This window comes from Nycticebus coucang, chromosome 3 (assembly GCF_027406575.1).
Source record: "Nycticebus coucang isolate mNycCou1 chromosome 3, mNycCou1.pri, whole genome shotgun sequence".
Taxonomy (NCBI): domain Eukaryota; kingdom Metazoa; phylum Chordata; class Mammalia; order Primates; family Lorisidae; genus Nycticebus; species Nycticebus coucang.
The window spans coordinates 64,627,458-64,646,430 of record NC_069782.1 but is presented as its reverse complement, the minus strand read 5'-3'; the positions used below and the strand labels follow the sequence as shown (position 1 = coordinate 64,646,430).

Sequence of the window (18,973 nt, the reverse complement as noted above, 5' to 3'; positions counted from 1 at the left end):
GAATAATAATATCTCATGCCCTTGAGGAGCTCACAGTTCTGAGACAGACTTGGTGAGTAGACAAGGAGAGGCCAGTTGATGAGGTGTTATGACAGAGGGAGTCACTGAGGAGTGTTCTTCATCCCACGGATTCAGGGAGGGCTTCTGGGAGGAGGTAGTAATTTACTTTTGAAGGCTGAGGAGAGGGAGGAAGGGCATTCTAGGCAGAGGGAACCATATTCAGGAAGGGCCTTAGATGCATGTAAAGATTTAATCCTGGCTCAGCACCCATAGCTCTGTGAGTAGGGTGCAACCCACATACACCGAGGCTGGTGGTTCCAGCCTGGCTCAAGCTTGCTAAACAACGACAACTGCAACCAAAAAATAGTCGGGTGCCTGTAGTCCCAGCTACTTGGGAGGCTGAGGCAAGAGAATAGCTTGAGCCCAAGAGTTTGAGGTTGCTGTGAGCTGTGATGCCATGGCACACTACCGAGGGTGACACAGTAACACTCTTGTCTCAAAAAAAAAAAACAAGATTTAATCCTGGTGACATTTAACATGGTGTGAGGATCTACAAGCTGGGAGTTTGAATTCCCTGGGCCCTTTGCTTGGGAAAATAGAACTACCCACCCGAGTTCGTCTAGTATCACACAGATGATACCCTCAAGAGTCAGAAGCAAGGTGAAGGGAAATCAACAGGAATGGTGAATTGCCCTGGGATCAGAGAGCTGCCACCACCCTAGGCCTGACACTACTGGGGAGAAAGTAGTCATGGAAACTAGTTGAAGAGAGCTGTGGTTGTAGGCTTTGGTAGAGAGGTGCAGGCCAACAGGGCAGAAGCCAGGAAATATGTACCTCCACATCCTTCTCCTCCTCTGGCTGTCAGATTTCCTGTCAGGATCAAATTCAATGAGGAGCAAGAGGGAAAGGCGGCTAAGTGGATGCAGTGTGTAGAGACTGGCCTCCCAGCACAGGGCAGGCAGGGAAGGAAGGATGGAGAGCGGGTCTGGTGGGTTGAACAGAGACTGCCCAGCACACAGTGTCAGAAGCTACTGTTTCTAATTTCAGGGCATCACTGACTTTCAGGGCATCTGTGAGCTCGTCATGGTCGTAAGGACCCCAGTAGACTAAGATTCTAGGCCAACACTACAAAGGAAAGAAAGAGGGTCCCTCTGCAATGTGGCTTTTCTCTGCTAGGTTCCTCTCCCTTCTATTTCAAGTGTCATCTCAAATGTTGCTTCCTTAGGGAAGCCTTCCCTGACTCCACTTTGGCAAAATTAGCCACCCCATTACCATCTATAGCCTAGCATTAACTCCTTCTTCCACCTCCTTCTCTCCCCCCACCTTGGTTTTTTTTTTTTTTTTGCAGTTTTTGGCCGGGGCTGGGTTTGAACCCAACCGGCCACCTCTGGTATATGGGGCCAGCACCCTGCTCCTTGAGCCTTGTTTTTTAGAGACAGGTTCTTGTTCTGTTGCTTAGGCTGGAGTGCAGAAGCATCATCATAGCTCACTGCAACCTCAAACTCCTGGGCTCAAGTGATCCTCCCACCTGTTTTCTGAGTAGCTGAGACTATAGGAGTGCAATACCATACCTGGGCTAATTTTAATGTTTTTGTAGAGATGGGGTCTCACTATATTGCCCAAGGTGGTCTTGAATTCCTGACCTCAAGTGATTCTCCTGCTTTAGCCTCCCAAAGTGTTGGGATTATAGGCATAAGCCCCAAGCCCAGCCTAGCATTTACTTCTTGGTACCTATAAATAGCTGAAATAGTGTTAGTGTTAACTTGCTTGTGTATTGTCTTGTTTCTATACTAGGGTATCAGGTCTGTGAGGACATGGACAGTGTCTATTGTATTCACTTGTCAGATGCTCAGGAAGTATTTGCTGAATAATAATTCAGAAGGAGAGTATTTGTTTTTATTTACTTCAGGGACATAAATCACCCATTCATGAATCAAAAGAGGTTGGGAAGAATGTTGGAATAAGTAGCTTCCAAGGGCCTATTCCTTCAAGAGAACATAAAAAAGAAAAAAAATACTAAATTAAGAACTAAAATTAAAAAGAATAAATGTTATCCAAACTTTGATGGTATTAAGTAAAAATGATAGGAGGCCATTGTTTTTTTTTTTTTTTCCAGACAGAGCCTCAAGCTGTCACCCTGGGTAGAGTGCTGTGGCATCAGAGCTCACAGCAACCTCCAACTCCTGGGCTCAAGTGATTCTCCTGCCTCTGCCTCCCTAGTAGCTGGGACTATAAGCACCTGCCACAGTGCCTGGCTATTTTTTGGTTGCAGCTGTCATTGTTGTTTGGCTGTCCTGGGCTGGATTCGAACCTACCAGCTGGGGTGTATGTGGCTGGTGCCTTAGCCGCTTGAGCCACAGGTGCCAAGCAGAGGCCATTGTTTTACACTAAGTATCTACACTCGGTTTCAACAGACCAAAAATCAAAATGGAGTCACCTATGCTAAAGTTCCACATCACTAAAATCAATCTGACCTTCCTGATTAGTGTTGGCAATTCTAGAATTGCTAGGTAAAGCCAACTGAGATCTTTAACTAAACATGTAATTTTGTCCTTTGATACTGGAATTCAAAGGTTTATGCCAATAAAGCAAACACTGAATCAAGAAAAAGCCAACTTGGCTTGGCACCTGTGGCTCAAGTGGCTAAGGTGCCAGCCACATACATCTGAGCTGGCGGGTTCGAATCCAGCCAGGGCCCGCCAAACAACAATGACAGCTCCGACCAAAAAACAGTCGGGCATTGTGGCAGGCGCCTGTAGTCCCAGCTACTTGGGAGGCGGAGGCAGGAGACTCGCTTGAGCCCAGGAGTTGGAGGTTGCTGTGAGCTGTAATGTCACAGCACTCTACCCAGGGCAACAGCTTGAGGCTCTGCCTCAAAAAAGAAAAAAAAAGAAAGAAAAAGAAAAAGCCAACTTGAACATGGCAGGAGAGCTTTGTGGTATTATCACATGTTCTTGCCCCTATGTCTTTCTCTAGCACTGCAGGGGTCAAGACAACAGCAGCCTGTGTTCTCAGGATGTAGTCTTGGTTCCTGAAGGAACAGAGAGTCCCCATTCTCCCATCCAAGTACTAACCAAGTCTAACCCTGCTTAGCTTCCAAGATGAGCCAAGATCAAGAGCACTCAGGGTGATTATGGCCTCAGTTGCAGACCCATTCTCAAAGTACAATCATGTGCTGCATAACAACATATATGAAGACATTGTTTCCATAAGATTATAACACTGTGTTTTCACTGTACATTTCCTATGCTTAGATACATTTAGATACAGGAATACTTACCACTGTGTTATAAGTGCCTACAAAACTCAGTATAGTAACATGTCATACAGGACTGTAGCCTAGAAGCAACAGCCTATCCCATATAACCTAGATGTGTAGTAGGCTATGCCATCTAGGCTTCTGTAAACACTAGCTATGTTTGCAGGAGGAAATTGCCTGAAGATGCATTTTTCACAAAATATCCTCATTGTTTAGCTAAGTACAACTGTATTGTCTTTGTTCCAACATGCCTAGAGACTATAGAAGGATGGACTTAAGGACTTTAACTCAGAATACATTCCTTAAAAACACTGTAAGGTGGGCGGCGCCTATGGTTCAGTGGGTAGGACGTTGGCCTCATATACAGAGGGTGGTGGGTTCAAAGCAGGCCCCAGCCAAACTGCAACAAAAAAATAGCCAGGCATTGTGGAGGGCGCCTGTAGCCCCAGCTACTCGGGAGGCTGAGGCAAGAGAATCGCCTAAGCCCAGGAGTTGGAGGATGCTGTGAGCTGTGTGATGCCATGGCACTCTACAGAGGTGGTAAAGTGAGACTCTGTCTCTACATAAAACAAACAAACAAACAAAACAACAAAACAACAAAAACACTGTAAGGCAAAGGAAGAACCCACATTTGCCTGGGGCAAAAGGTACAATGGAGGAAAATAGTCATGTCAGAGCTTGAGTGGAAAAGCCAGGTTGAAAGTTTCTTTGCATCATAAGGGTATCCACATATACTAAAGAATTTATAAAGTGACATGCATGCCCAGGGTAGGACACAGGCTCAGAGAAGATCTGAGGAATCCCTAAATTTTCACCTCTGGCTGATACCTAGGTTCAGCAGAAGCAGGAAGTGAAGACTAAGGCAGAGCTGTAAACATTCTTTTATCTTTTCTTTTTTTTTTTTTTTTTTTTGAGACAGTCTCATTATGTCACCCTTGGTAGAGTGCTCTGGCATCAAAGCTCACAGCAACCTCAAACTCTTGGTCTTAAGTGATTCTCTTGCCTCAGCCTCCCAAGTAGCTGGAACTACAGGTGCCTGCCACAATGTCTGGCTGTTTTTTTGTTGCAGTTGTCATTGTTGTTTAGCTGGTCCGGGCCAGGTATGAACCCGCCAGCCTCGCTGCATGTGGCCAGCACTATAACCACTGTGCTATGGCTGCTGAGCCAGAGCTATAAACATTCTAAACAATGGAGTATCCCAGCATGGATATGCAAAGACTGGGAGAGGTTTTTAATTTCTTTCCCCCAGTCCCCTTTCCATATGATATAAAGGAATCTTACAACCCAACAACAAAAAGATAAACCAATTTTTTTTTTTTTTTAGATACAGAGTTTCACTTTATCACCCTCGGCAGAGTGCCATGGCATCACAGCTCACAGCAACCTCCAACTCCTGGGTTTAGGCGATTCTCTTGCCTCAGCCTCCCAAGTAGCTGGGACTACAGGCGCCTGCCACAACACCCGGCTATTCTTTTGTTGCAATTTGGGCGGGGCTGGGTTTGAACCCACCACCCTCAGTATATGGGGCCACCACCCTACTCACTGAGCCACAGGCGCCGCCCAAGATAAACCAATTTTTTGTTTTTTTTTTTGTAGAGACAGAGTCTCACTTTATGGCCCTTGGTAGAGTGCCGTGGCCTCACACAGTTCACAGCAACCTCCAACTCCTGGGCCTAAGCGATTCTCTTGCCTCAGCCTCCTGAGTAGCTGGGACTACAGGCGCCCGCCACAACGCCAGCTATTTTATGGTTGCAGTTTGGCCGGGCCCGGGTTTGAACCCATCACCCTCGGTATGTGGGGCCGGCGCCCTACCGACTGAGCCACAGGTGCCGCCCGATAAACCAATTTTTAAATGGGAAAAAGACTTGAACAGATATTTCTGCAAATATGACATACAAATGACCAATAAGCACATGTAAAGGTAGTCAACATCATCAGTAAGTAGGGTAATGCAAATGAAAACCACAGAAAGATACCATTGGACACCTATTAGGATAATAAAAATGAAACAGAAAGTCACAAGTATTGGTGAGTATGTGAAGAAACTAGAATCCTCATAAATGGCTGAAGGAAATGGAAAATAACAGGGAAAAACACTTTGGAAGTTCCTTAAAAAGTTAAACAGAATTACCGACTCAGCGCCTGTGGCTCAAGTGGCTAAGGCGCCAGCCACATACACCTAAGCTGGCGGGTTGGAATCCAGCCCGGCCCGCCAAACAACGATGGCTGCAACCAAAAAAAAAAAAAAAGCCAGGCGTTATGGCAGGCACCTGTAGTCCCAGCTACTTGGGAGGTGGAGGCAGAAGAATCGCTTGAGCCCAGGAGTTGGAGGTTGCTGTGAGCTGCGATGCCACAGCACTCTACCCAGGGCAACAGCTTGAGGCTCTGGCTCAAAAAAAAAAAAAACATAGCTAGGCATTGTGGTAGGTCCCTGTAGCCCCAGCTCCTAGGGAGGCTGAGGCAAGAGAATCGCTTGAGCCCAGGAGTTTGAGGTTGCTGTGAGCTATAATGCCACAGCACTCTACCGCGGGTGATAAAGTGAGACTGTCTCTACACACACAAAAATCCATTAGCAAACAAAGAAAATTACCCATGCTCCACTACTACTTCAAAATATCCAAGCAATCAGTCTAATGGCAGAAAACCTTGGCATGAAAAGGAATACCAAACCAACATTACAAAGGTGCACCATGTTCTCCCAATGCAGGAAAGAGGTGACAATCACCAGCTCTACATGAAGAATAATTATCACGCCCTCCAACGTACGGGGGGTCTGTTTGAAGACTAGACATTTTTAAAAGATGGGATCACTAAATAGAGTCCATATGTCCAATGACTTCTTTGCTTATGTGTCTGCTTCCCAGAGGAAGGTCACCTCCACATCCTGTAAACCAGACTGAGGGAATAGGTTAAGTGACAGACTGCCCAATGATGGGGAATGAATTAGGAACCAAGCAACAAATTACTATTTAGTGAATGCTGCTGTGTGTCAAGCACTGCGATGTTGAGGTAAGCACTCAAATAAGCATTATCTCACTTAGTTCCCACAACAGGACAGTGAGGTCGGCCCTGTTATGATCTCACTTTGTGGATAAGGAAAAGGAAGCTCAGAAGGGCGACTACTTCAAAGACTGGGGTAGGGTTTGAACTAGGAAACCTGGGGCGGCGCCTATGGCTCAGTGAGTAGGACACCCGCCCCATATACCAAGGGTGGTGAGTTTGATCCCGGCCCCAGCCAAACTGCAACAAAAAAATAGCCAGGCATTGTGGCGGGCGCCTGTAGTTCCAGTTACTCAGGAGGCTGAGGCAAGAGAATCGCCTACGCCCAAGAGCTGGAAGTTGCTGTGAGCTGTGACGCCACAGCACTTTACTGAGGAGGACAAAGTGAGACTCTGTTTCCTAAATAAAGAAAATAAAATAAAAATGAACTAGGCAACCTGGCTCCCAGGTTCACACTCTCATCAAACTTTTCTCACCTGGGCTGTGTTTTTTCTTCAACCGATGCCACTTTAATGACACTATTTACCTGCCGGCCCTCTAGTTTGAGATCTTTGGGATGCGGGGCGGGGGGGGGGTGGGGAGCGATGTCCCTCTACCGACTCTAAACGAGGAAAGCCGAGCTCTCGATATGAATCCGGCTTCATCTCAATTCTCACTGCCGCCCTATAGGGTGGTCGTTCCGTCACCCACAACGTACACCCGAGGAAAGTGAAAAGTGATGGTTCTAAGGCGGAAAGGAAATGAGAGGTCGAACATCGAATCTGAGGCCACACTCACAACTCAGCTACATCACGCTACCCAAAGTATCTCTGCCTCGCACCAGCTGAAGTACTTTTTAGGCAAGCCCTACGGGTGGAGGGCAGGGCCAAGATCAGCCGCTATTTTGGGACCGCCCCTCAGAGCTAGGACTGCCTGTCACACGTCGCGCGCAGAGCACTGTGGGAAAACTTCGGGGCCGTGCCTTGGAAGGACCCAGCCGCCTCCACCTTAGTTGTCTTAGCTTTTGCCTAGAAAGATGCATCACCGGGCGGCGCCTGTGGCTCAGTCGGTAAGGCGCCCGCCCTATATACCGAGGGTGGCGGGTTCAAACCCGGCCCCGGCTAAACTGCAACCAAAAAATAGCCGGGCGTTGTGGCTGGCGCCTGTAGTCCCAGCTACTCAGGAGGCTGAGGCAAGAGAATCGCTTAAGCCCAGGAGTTGGAGGTTGCTGTGAGCTGTGTGAGGCCACGGCACTCTACAGAGGGCCATAAAGTGAGACTCTGTCTCTACAAAAAAAAGAAAAAAGAAAGATGCATCACTATGGCACTTATTTTTGTCACTTTTTCCCACTAGCAGTTGAAACTAGAGCTGAAGGTTTTTAAAAAAAAGTCTCTAAGCGGTTGTTTCGGTTGCATTGGGCATTCATTCGGGCAGCTTGCCCCTCGGTGGGGGAGGTCCTTCATTCATATGTCTGCTATGGACAGAAGAGGCTGCCAATCAGCTCCAACGAGTAGCAAAGGGCGGCAGAGCTAGCCCTTAAAGGAGCCGCAACCCGTTAGCAGACCAAGGGTAATTCGGGTGATGGCGGCCGCCGCGTGCCTAGCCGTCGCACTGTGGCTATTACTATTTCCAGTGGGTGTGGCGGGGGCCGGACCCCCGCCGATCCAGGATGGCGAGTTCACGTTCCTGTTGCCTGCGGGGAGGAAGCAGTGTTTTTACCAGTCTGCGCCGGCCAATGCAAGCCTTGAGACTGAGTACCAGGTAAAGGGTCCCAGGTTGCAGAGCTAGATGAGTCAGGGTGGGGGCGTGGCCAAGCAGCCTAGGCGAGGCTTGTCTCAGAGGTAAAGGGGAGGAGCCTGTACGGTGGGAGTCCGGGGGCGGAGCTAGGAAGATTTCAGGGAGGGGCGGGGACGCGCGGAGGAGTAATAAAGGAGGCGGGGCGAGGGATAGCGGGAGGGGCGGGGCCAATGGGAAGTAAAGGGAGCTCTTCAGAACAACTGAGTCTCACTGGTAGGCGTGGCCAGTATGCTGATGGGTAGGCTATTAAAGCGTGGCTGATGCGACTGTTTCTCAGGGATTAGGCTAAGGAGAGAACCGGGCTCTATCGTTTTACGGAATGGGTTAAGTGAAGGGGCGTGTTCAATTACACGCCAATCAAGGATTTCTGATGATGGCGTGACCAGGTGCAAGTACTGACACAGAATCTGCTGTATCAATGACGGCAGCAAGGCACGGGTTGCAGCCAGAGGAACTGGTGGGGAAGCGTTCAGGTTGGAGATGTGTCTGCGCCTAAGTAGGTTCTTGGTGGCCGGCTTGGGTGTGTGGTTGGTCCAGTCCCGGTTCTCCTGGGCAGGCGCCCTTGGGCTACCACTAACCCTTTCTACCCCTTCTTACCTGCTCCTCAGGTGATTGGAGGTGCTGGGCTGGACGTGGATTTCACACTGGAGAGCCCTCAAGGTGTGCTGTTGGTCAGCGATTCCCGCAAGGCTGATGGGATGCACACGTGAGTTATGCCCTGGTGCCTGCCTGGGTTCAGTTACTGCCCTGCCCCTCCCCTGCAGCCTCAGGTTACTGCCCTGCCTGCCCTACAGAGTCCGGCTGGCCGGCCATGTCTCACTGTGTGTCATGACTGCGCGTGTGTAATGTGTGTCTGTCTGCCTAGGGTGGAGCCCACAGAGGCAGGAGACTACAAGCTTTGTTTTGACAACTCCTTCAGCACCATCTCTGAGAAGCTAGTGTTCTTCGAGCTCATCTTTGACAGTTTGCAAGATGATGAGGAGGTCGAGGGCTGGGCAGAGGCCGTGGAGCCAGAGGAGATGCTGGATGTCAAAATGGAGGACATTAAGGTGCACCTAGGCCACTCCTTGAGGTTCTCTGGCATTGAGCAACAGGGTGCTCTTGCCCTCTCTTCAGCTGGAGTTCCCCCTTTGGCCTGACCCAACCTCCCCTACACCGTAGTGCCCCAGCTGAATTATAACAACGGTAACTCCATTAAAAAAATAGCTTATTTTGGGCAGTGCCTGTGGTTCAGTGAGTATGATGCTGGCCCCATATACCAAGGGTGGCGGGTTCAAACCTAGTCTTGGCCAAACTGCAACAAAAAATAGCTGGGTGTTGTGGCAGGCACCTGTAGTCCCAGCTACTTGGGAGGCTGAGGCAAGAGAATTGCCTAAGCCCAAGAGCTGGAGGTTGCTGTGAACTGTGATGCCACAGCACTCTACCGAGGGCGGCAAAATAAAACTCTGTCTCTAAAAAAAAAAAAAAAAGCTTATTAGGTGTAATCCCTGTTTTAAAGGGTTAAATAACGTATACTCACATAAATCTCCATAGCCACCTCATGAAGTATCTCCTTTGCTCTAATTACCCCCGTTTTATAGTTGGGGAAAACCAAGGCACAGGATAGCTAAGTAACCCAAGGCAGAACAGTATTGAAATCCAGGCTGTAATGGCTTCCTCAACTATGCTCCTAATGACAAGTAAACATGTTCTGTACATTTGTTTAGACATTCACTTTTCTTTTTTTTTTTTAGAGACAGAGTCTCACTTTATGGCCCTCGGTAGAGTGCCATGGCATCACACAGCTCACAGCAACCTCCAACTCCTGGGCTTAAGCGATTCTCTTGCCTCAGCCTCCCAAGTAGCTGGGACTACAGGCGCCCGCCAGAATGCCCAGCTATTTTTTGGTTGCAGTTCAGCCGGGCCGGGTTTGAACCCACCACCCTCGGTATATGGGGCCGGTGCCTTACCAACTGAGCCACAGGTGCCACCCTAGACATTCACTTTTCACATCAACTCTTGAGGTTTATAGAAATCAAAACCTAGGCCTAGAGAGCTTAATTAATTCATGGTCACACAGCCATAGTGGAAGAATAAGGATTAGGATTTAGGCAGTGTGGTGGGTTGCACCCTTTTCTTCCCAGGTGTTATTCATTTCTGTTTTGTGATGGGCAGAAGTCTGACCCTGCTCCTTTGTCCTGCAGGAGTCCATCGAGACCATGAGGAGCAGGCTGGAGCGCAGTATCCAAATGCTGACACTGCTGCGGGCCTTTGAGGCACGTGACCGCAACCTGCAGGAGGGTAACCTAGAACGAGTCAACTTTTGGTCAGCCATCAACATGGCTGTCCTACTGCTGGTGGCTGTGCTGCAGGTCTGCACGGTCAAGCGCTTCTTCCAGGACAAGCGCCCTGTGCCCACGTAGCCCCTGCCCTGGAAGGAAGTATGAGAAACAGGAGGGACAGCAGGGCCTGGGTGTGTACAACTTCGGGGAGGATGCTTCTCCAACTTAGCTTCCTGCAAGGGAAGGCTGTGCAGTCAGGGCCTGAAACGATGCCCCATGCATCTCCTCCCTGGGCAGGCAAGAGACACCAGTAGCTTGCTGGCTTCTGTCTGCTGGGTGGGGTGGCTCAGCAGCTGTATCTACTCCCCTGGAAATCATGCTGGGGGTGGGGGTGGTGCCACTGCAGCATTGCAATGTGACCATTGGATTTTCTGGCATCGCCTATTGTAAATGTGCCTTAACTCAAGTCTTTTAGCCTGTGTCAGCACTGCCCTGTGTGGGATAAGGCTTGGGAAGCAAATCCTGGCCTTCGCTGTCTGGTCCCCTATACTGGATCATGGTGGGAAGGGCCTGCTTGTTCTAGGGGCTGGGAAGGAAACACAACTGCAGAGTTGTTGCCAGGATAGTTGCTTTATTCAATAAGAAGGGGCCTGGTCCCTCAGCCCATGGCAGGGGTTGGGGGTGGGGCAGCTGCATGTGAGTTCTAGTGACAAAACTCTAGGAGGGGGGCTTGTAAGACCTCCCTGCTCGTCCCCTTCTTCCTGTAGGGGTCCCAGACAGGGTTAAGGGATGGCCTAGCCAAAGCCCAACCAGGAGCCTCAAGGAACAAAGGGCTGACTGGCTTGGACATGAGAGTCAATAAATTATGGACAGAAAATCAGAGCCTGGTGAATGGGGTTTGGGGGATACCAGCTAAGACAGACCTGCCCACACCACAGGGGCAGCCAGGTGGGCAGCAGGGGGACTCCCACGAAGTTCAGAAGAAAGGTCGTGCGGGAGCTGATGGAGGTGGTCGCCTGGGCACAAGAGAAAAACCAGAGAGGAAAGTTTAACTGTGTACCCAGCAGGGCCTCAAGGCCTGGGACTCCTAAGAGGGCAGGAGAAGGGGTCCCCCTGCATGTCTGCAGCATTGTGCTTGTGTGGGTTTGGTGGGGGTGTGGGGAACATCTGCCCTCAGTTATGAGGTGTTTAGGAAAAGTGGTCCCCTCTGCCACAAGGTTTCCTGCAGCAGAAGTGACACCTGCCCTTAACAGCAGAGGAGAGCCCAAAAGAAGGCGTGAGAGGCCCATGAGGGTCTTTGTGGGAGGCTTGCTGAGGAAGGCAGGTGTCCACGTGCTCATCCTGAACACCAACACAAAAGGCCCACACAATAGCCACCAGAAGTTTCTTCTCTTTATTTTAGTTTATTAATAGGATACAGAGTACAGGCACTTACAGTGGTCAAATCGAGCGAGGAACGAGCGAGATCTGCTCAGAGAGGTACCTAGAACCCACCCAGTGGGGAGGGCTGGAGGTCCCCAAAGCCCCCCACCCATCCACACACCCCTAACCCAAGCCACCCTAGGAGACTCAGGAAGAGAGCTGAGAGCAGACAGTGAGGCTGGCCCGAGTTGGTTGTTTTGGGCATGGTGAAGGCACCTCTGGCAGCCCAAGGCTGGCTGGACTCAGACTGTGTGGTTAATATGGCCAAGGAAGGATATGTACAACTTGGGCCTGGTGAGTATGTGGGTAGGTGGGGAGTACTAACCCCCTGGGACCAGTGCATTCCTGCGGAGCTCCCACTGGAGCTCCCACTGGTGAGACGTGGGCCCCACCGAGCACTTGGGGATAAAATCACCCTTGGTGCCCTGGCTTCCAGAAGGCCTGATCTGCATGGGCTTTCCTGGCCAGAGGAGGCCCTGGCAGAGTTCACTCCACCCAAGCCTAGACTCAACTCACGGAGGTACCTGGGTGCAGGTACCCCCTCTGCAACCCTGAGACCTCATCCCCCAAAGTGCAACACTTCCATGCCCCCCACCAGGGTCACCAGGGTTCCTTCTCTTAAAGTGGTATCCAGCTGGGGACAGAGCCAGGTTTAGGGGAGAAGTAGGGGTTGCCCACAGGGGGCCTGGTCCTGGTCTAGGGGCAGCAGAGGGGCTCAGGCCACTGAAGCTCCTGCACCATGGGTGCACAAGGCCCCCAGGATGCACCCCCTGTGTGGCCTAGTCGAGCAGGGATGGCTCGGCTGGGCGGATAATGGTAGGCCGGCTGGGTGCAGCAGGGGGTCTTCTGCTGCAAAAAGAATAGAGACAGATGGGAGGGAAGATGGTAGTGAGGCCACAAGCAGATTGCCAGGTAAGGAAAGGGCTCCCTACCCCCGCCCCACGGTGCTCACAGTGCTGGTTGCTTTGTAGGCCACCAGGTGTTGGGAAGGAGTTTGCCCAAAGTCACTTGCCTGCCATATGACACTGGGCAGTCCCCTATCCTCCCTGGACTCAGCTTTCCCCACAGAATTGGGGGGAATAGAGCTGGCTTGGAGGGTAGGTTGAGGAGGGGAGGGGCAGGAAGGAGAAAAGGGCAGATAGTGGGGGAGGTCCGCAGCATGAGGGGTCCCCAGTGGTGTTATGATCCACCCATGTAGGCAGGGGCCACGCCCTGGAACCACACGTACTCTACCACTCTGTGGCTTTGGGCAAGCAACGTGGCCTTTCTGGGCCTTGGTTTCCCCACTAGCAAAATGGGGATGAGGATGGTGCCTCTTATCTCCTGCTGGCACCCATTGGGAAGGTGTCCAGTTGGAAGAGAGACCCCAGGTGGAGGCAGCAAGGATTTGGCCTTACCTGGGCACTCCGGGGGGGATGCCGGGGGGGATCCGTACTGGCCGAGATGGGATCTGAGGTGGGGCTGAGAAGGGATCGTTGTTGGCAAACACACTCTGGGGCCCAGGCCGGGATGGGATGGGGGGCGCTGAAAAGGAGGCTGTTGCCCCGACAGGCACAGGAATCAGAGGGGGCCCTGGTGTGGGGCCCCGGACAGCTGGGGGCCGTCCCGGGGGGTGTATGCTGGACACAGGCCGGCGCTGTGGAGTGGGGCTGTGGAGGGAAAAAGGGCATGAGTTGCTGAGGGCTGGTGCCTGGCTATGCCAGTGGGGAGTACAGTCCAGTGGGATCCTCCCACCCCCAATCTGTGCCTTGGTCTCTCTTCCAAATAAAGCCTCATTGCTTCCAGGGGGCTGCAGGGCTTGCAAGCCTCTGCCTAGGAACATAGGCTGCCTCCTGGCCTGGCATCTGCTATTCCCTCTCCTTAGGGAACTCCATGCCTTCCTGAGGTCTCAGGGGACAGCACCCTGAGCAGAGAGTTAGGGATATGGTTGTGTGGTTTCTTCTCCTAGAGCTCTAGCTCCAACAGGCACCTGCTGCCATCTCTGGCCTTGTCAGGCCTCAGCTGGGCAGCAATTCCAGCTGGGGCCAGCCCAGGTACTGTGCCAGCCGGACGTGGGCTCTTTCACCCTGTCTACCCTTGGGTGGTGCCTTGTTTCCTGCTAGGACTCTGACCGACATGTGGAGGGAGTTGGGAACACATAGGCAGCAGCTTCTGAGGTAGTCTCGAGACTGTGCCTCCCAGACCTGTGGCTGCTGGCACTCTGCAGCCAGGTGTCATCAACGGGCGGGGGCACAGGTGTAGACACGGTGCTGGTGCTGATGTCTCCGATGATGTTGAGGGCCTCCTTGAGCGCATGGTACATGCGCAGCATCTCATCCCGCCGCTGGGCCTGGTCGGCGGATTCCTCCATGAGGCTGCTCTGGTCTGCCGAGGAGTATAGGTAGGCTAGCAGCTCATGGTGAATAAAGGCTTTTGTCTGGGGGGGTAAGGGTTGAAGAGGTGAGGCCTTCTTCCCACTATACCAACCAAGAACTTGACAGATCATTGCCACTGGCTGGAAAAGCATCCAGCACACATGGCAAGGCCTCCTTGTATTTTATGATACCTTAGAGCCCATAATAGGCACACTGTACAGGAGAACTATCCACCCAGGGGTCTCCCAAAGCCCTGGGAGATGGTTTATTTATTTGTTTGAGATAGAGTCTCAAGCTGTCACCCTGGGTAGAGTGCCGTGGCATCAAAGCTAACAGCAACCTCCAATTCTTGGGCTCAAGAGATCCTTTTGCCTCAGTTTCTCTATTTTTAGTAGAGATAGGGTCTCACTTTTCCTCAGGCTGGTCTCGAACTTGTGAGCTCAGGGCAATCCACTTGCCACAGCCTCCTGGAGTGCTAGGATTACAGGTGTGAGCCACCTCGCCTCGCCTGAAGATGAATATACTTGATGCATTTTGAATTGTGAACCATGTGAGTGTACTTGCTATTCAAAAACTTAACTTTTGGCTGGGCATAGTGGCTCATGCCTGCAATCCTAGCATTCTGGATTGCTTAAGGGCAGGAGTTCAAGAGCACACTAAGCAAGAGTGAGATCCTGTTTCTACTAAAAGTAAGAAAAATTAGCCAGGCATTATGGTGGGTACCTGTACTCTCAGCTACTCAGGAGACTGAGGTAAGAGGATTGCTTGAGCCCCAGAATTTGAGGTTGCTGTGAGTTGTGATGATGCCATGGTACTCTATCCAGAGCAACAAAGTGAGACTGTCTCAAGAAACAAAAACAAAACATTTAACTTTTAGAAAATAGCAAAAGGGAAAATAAAATTATAATCTATAGGTATAAAAGGGTACAGTGAGAACCACTTTTTCTGGTCTGACTTCTCAAGCCCCAAGGTCCTGTCCTGGGAAGCACCTGCTCTCACCAGGTTTTTTTTTTTTTTTTTTTGAGACAGAGCCTCTAGCTGTTACCCTGGGTAGAAAGCTATGGCATCACAGCTCACAGCAACCTCGAACTCCTAGGCTCAAGCAGTTCTCCGGCCTCTGCCTCCCAGGTAGCTGGGATTACAGGTGCCTGCCACAATGCCCGGCTATTTTTTGGTTGCAGCCATTATTGTTGTTTGGCGGGCCTGGGCTGGATTTGAACCCACCAGCTCAGGTGTATGTGGCTGGCACCTTAGCTGCTTGAGCCACAGGTGCAGAGCCTCTCACCAGGTTCTTGTACAAACGTCTAGAGCAGCTGTTCTCAACCTTTGGGTAGTGACCCCTTTTTAACAATGAATACATTGCGGCATTAGGAAGATTGAGAAACACTGTTCTAGAGATTTCTGTACATATATATTTCCCTTCCCCTTTTTCGTACATATTCTGTTATGCTCCATATCTTTTCTACTTAATAATGGATGTTCTAGACCTGAAAAGTTTCCTCGCTTCTTTTTCAAATAATGAGCTATTCAATGAATACCTATTAAATGGATAGTTATTTCCAATCTTTGGTCATTATAGAACATTGCTGAAAGAGTAGCCATGTACAAGTTCATTTTGCATGTGGGCAAGTGTATCTGTGGGAGCCTTTGGCCTCCTCCCCACTGGAAGGAGGGAATAAGCAGTTCCCAGGAAAAGACAGGAGTCACCACCTAGGCCACCAATATGATTTCTAAAAGTAAAGTTGCTGTGTATAAGCATATATAGGCATTTAATTAATTAATCCTTTTCTTTTTTGATACCGTGCCTAGCTACATTTTAAATTTAACATTAAATTACCAAGGGCAACAAAGTGAGACTCTATCTCCAAAAAAAAAAAAAACCAAGGTGGTGGCTCTTTTTGATGTTTGGTGTCACACTCACATTGTTGATCATGAGGTGCATGATGGTCTTTGGCATGAGGTCGCGGATGGACTTGTTGATGATGGCCACATATGAGTCCACCAGGTTGCGGATGGTCTCCACCTGCCGCTCTAGCTGTGGGTCCATGGAGAAGGTATTCTCCTGGGCCCCGTCCTCATTTTCTGCCTGTAAGTGGGAGGGAGGGGTGGTGGTAAGAGGTGACTGCAGCCTGAGGCAGTCTGGGAACTGCCTTCCCTGTCCCACCAACATCTGACGCTTTAAGCCTGGCTCCTCGCAGCCCTGTTGGCATGATGTGGCCCTGCCTGGCTCTGGGCAGAGCTACCCAGACCTGAGATGACGCTGGCGTAACCTGGGTTGGATCCTCTCACCCAGAGACAGGAACAACTTGTTAGTTTGGGGGCCAAGGATGCCCATGTTCACCCTATCTCAAGGATGAGAGGAGAAAAAAGAGCAAAGCAGATGCAATCCCAGTACCCATGTGTTTTCCTGTCCTTGGCTTCAGATGAAGAACTTTCTGGGCCCTGAAGAAAAACTGTTTCCCTTTTTCCTTTGCCCACTCAAGTCCGGGCAAATACGGCCTGGAAGTGACCTGACTTATGGGCTATCGTGCCTTCCCCTCCCGGGTGGGGTTTGCTCAGCACTAGGTGTGCTGGCTGGGAAGGGTGGCTCCCCACCTGGTCCTTCTCGGGGTAGACCCCAGCTCGGAGGAATGAGGCCTTCCAGCTGTCCACATCCTCCTGGGAGTCACAGGCCAGCTCAATCTGCCGCAGGTCCTTGTAGACATTCCTGCAGTGGGAGGAAAGGGCGCACACTTTACCTTGCCTGTGCACCTGGCTGACCACTAGGAAGACGGATCAGGGACTTCAACTCAACCCATGTAACTCATGACCCAAGGTGGCAGAGTGTATCAGCACCTTCACCAGGTGCTACAGCGGGGTCTCTCTTAGTTATCCCTACAGCCCACAAAACGGGGCTGAGCACAGGATCCAAGCTCAAAGAACCATGGCATGCAGTGGCATCTGTGGTCTTTGCATATTGGTAGACCACCATTCAGTGGGAAGGAGGCCAAAGGCTACCAACGAGCCCCCAGAGATGGACATGTGTCCCACGACATCCACCCCTTGCTAGGGAGCTCCAATTGAGGTATTTTCAGAGTAGCCTAGAGTGGCACTGTCCACCAGAACTTTCTGTGATGGTGGAAATGATCTCTACTTGTAATGTCCAATGAGGCAGCCCCAAGCCACAGGTGGCTTCTGAGCTCTATGGGTATCCTGGGCTCTAACACCCATAGGGTTGCCTCACCTTTCCTGGATACAGGTAAAGACTGGATTAGATTGCGATTAAAAAAGTAAGCAACCATCTATCTAGTTTCTGCTACTATTATTCTGAGTTTCCTAAAACTACTCCTAAAGGAGGTTATCTGGTACCACTGTACAGGGGGCCCAGGGCCCAGGGAGGTGGGATGACTGTCTGGCATCTGCTTACCTAATGCACACATGTACATACATGTACAGTCTGGCCCAGAGGCAAAATCCTAGAAGGGCTAGAAAGGCTTTAGGGGCCAGTTGGTGGCCAAACTGGGTATCTGAGCTGTAGCCCAGGACAAAGGAGCACAGAACTTTTTCTTACACAAAACAGGAAACTTAGCTAGAATGGTCAGGTACAGGCAGACAGCAGGGAAATAAGTCCTAGGGCTGGCAGGGAGGAAAGCAGTGCCCGCTGGCTGGTCACATAGTGCCACCAGGCCTTTGCTGACAGCTAAGCCCTGACTCAGGTGGTTTCTGGATGAGTGCCATGAGTCTAGGGAGGGGCCCTCCTGCCACCTGGTCTCTTCGTGGGAACAGTGTTTTTGCCTGTGTTAAAATATCCAGCCAATGGGTTGGGCGCGGTGGGTCACACCTATAATCCTAGCACTCTCATGAGTTTGACACCAGCATGAGCAAAAGCAAGACCCCATCTCTACTAAAAAGTAGAAAAACTGAGGCAAGAGGATCACTTGAGCTCAAGAGTTTGAGGTTGCTGTGAGCTATGGATGCCATGCTACCCAGGGTGACAGCTTGAGACTCTGTCTCAAAAACAAAACAAAACAAACAAACCAGCCAATGCTTCTCGAGACAGATTTTTCCAAGAGTCTCGTGAGACTTACATCTGATGTCATGACAGTAAACCCATCCACATGATGACAACTCAATTCACATCCTGCCCAGAGCTTATTCCTTAACACCAGATTCCTATACCTCTCAGGACCCTCCTTGACATCCCCTCTCCCTTGGCATAGCCCCATTTGAATTCCTAACTGTCCCGAGATCTACCCTGTCTATGCCTACCCAGATCAGCCAATAGTAGCAGCAACTCAGTCCCTGCAAGAGCTCAGACCCCAGTCCTCAGGGTCACCACCAACACCTTTCTCTCTCATGACCATAGCTGCCAGAAGATTTGATAAGTTCTGTCTAATGCTACCTAGAACTCACCTTGCCTTCCACTGTATCCTTGGCCCCACTGGGGTCTCCTTCCATTACCTCCTGCCTGGGCCAGGGAGTTACTTCTGCCCTGGTTCCCAGGCTCACACCCTCACTGTCTATTCCCTGCACAGTCACCAGAGGCCCCAGCCTCCCACTCTGCTAAGAACACTCCAGGGCTCCCACCTCCCTCTTCCCCCTCTCGGTCCCCATCTCTGCCCAGGTTACCAGGCTGCTGCCCTCAACCCCGTTTATTCCCTGCACAGCCATGACAGGGCATGTGTAAGCACATGAGTAGGTCCCACCCCTCCTTTGCTCAGAACACTCCATGGCTCCCACCTCCCTCAGACCCCTCTCACTACCTATCTCTGCCCAGAATGGCCGCCTCTGCCCCAGCGTCAGAAGCAACCATGGCACATTCCCATCTCTCACCCAACTCTCTTTAACATGAGACCCCAGAGCAGAGACCACTGAGAGCAAGTGCTCAATGAATGCTGTCCAGTGCCTGCATCCATGGGGGC

General features: G+C 50.8%; 2 protein-coding genes across 15 annotated transcripts in view; one reads left to right on the top strand and one right to left on the bottom strand.

Moving 5' to 3' along the window:
• Nucleotides 1–7,271: 7,271 nt before the first annotated feature.
• Nucleotides 7,272–11,173, top strand: TMED1 (transmembrane p24 trafficking protein 1). 2 transcript variants are annotated; one of them, XM_053583318.1, is made up of 5 exons: nt 7,272–7,999; nt 8,644–8,741; nt 8,901–9,084; nt 10,219–10,255; nt 10,772–11,173. In XM_053583318.1, exons 1-5 carry the CDS (start codon nt 7,820–7,822, stop codon nt 10,936–10,938), a joined length of 666 nt encoding a protein of 221 aa, XP_053439293.1. In that variant the 5' UTR covers nt 7,272–7,819; the 3' UTR covers nt 10,939–11,173. The 2 variants fall into 2 exon arrangements, with proteins under 2 accessions (XP_053439293.1, XP_053439292.1); XM_053583317.1 differs by having other exon boundaries at nt 7,276–7,999; nt 10,219–10,914.
• Nucleotides 11,174–11,180: 7 nt separating this feature from the next.
• DNM2 (dynamin 2) overlaps nt 11,181–18,973 on the bottom strand; it is a 95,462-nt gene continuing 87,669 nt past the window's right edge. For 4 of the 13 annotated variants that reach the window (XM_053583245.1, XM_053583249.1, XM_053583251.1 and 1 more), the window contains 5 exons: nt 16,668–16,779; nt 15,994–16,158; nt 13,902–14,134; nt 13,116–13,367; nt 11,436–12,567 (listed from right to left, as the gene is read on the bottom strand). In XM_053583245.1, the coding sequence (XP_053439220.1) occupies nt 12,498–12,567; nt 13,116–13,367; nt 13,902–14,134; nt 15,994–16,158; nt 16,668–16,779 (832 nt within the window). In that variant the 3' untranslated portion in view covers nt 11,436–12,497. Of the gene's footprint in view, nt 11,313–11,433; nt 12,568–13,115; nt 13,368–13,901; nt 14,135–15,993; nt 16,159–16,667; nt 16,780–18,973 lie in introns of those variants that run through there. The other 9 variants (XM_053583252.1, XM_053583258.1, XM_053583247.1 and 6 more) reach the window with 5 other exon arrangements.

Coding starts and splice junctions, on each gene's coding strand:
- TMED1 (XM_053583317.1), top strand. CDS start 7,820: ATGGCGGCCGCCGCGTGCCTAGCCGTCGCACTGTGGCTATTACTATTT. Junction 8,000..8,643: donor GCCTTGAGACTGAGTACCAG/GTAAAGGGTCCC, acceptor CCTGCTCCTCAG/GTGATTGGAGGTGCTGGGCT. Junction 8,742..8,900: donor AAGGCTGATGGGATGCACAC/GTGAGTTATGCC, acceptor CTGTCTGCCTAG/GGTGGAGCCCACAGAGGCAG.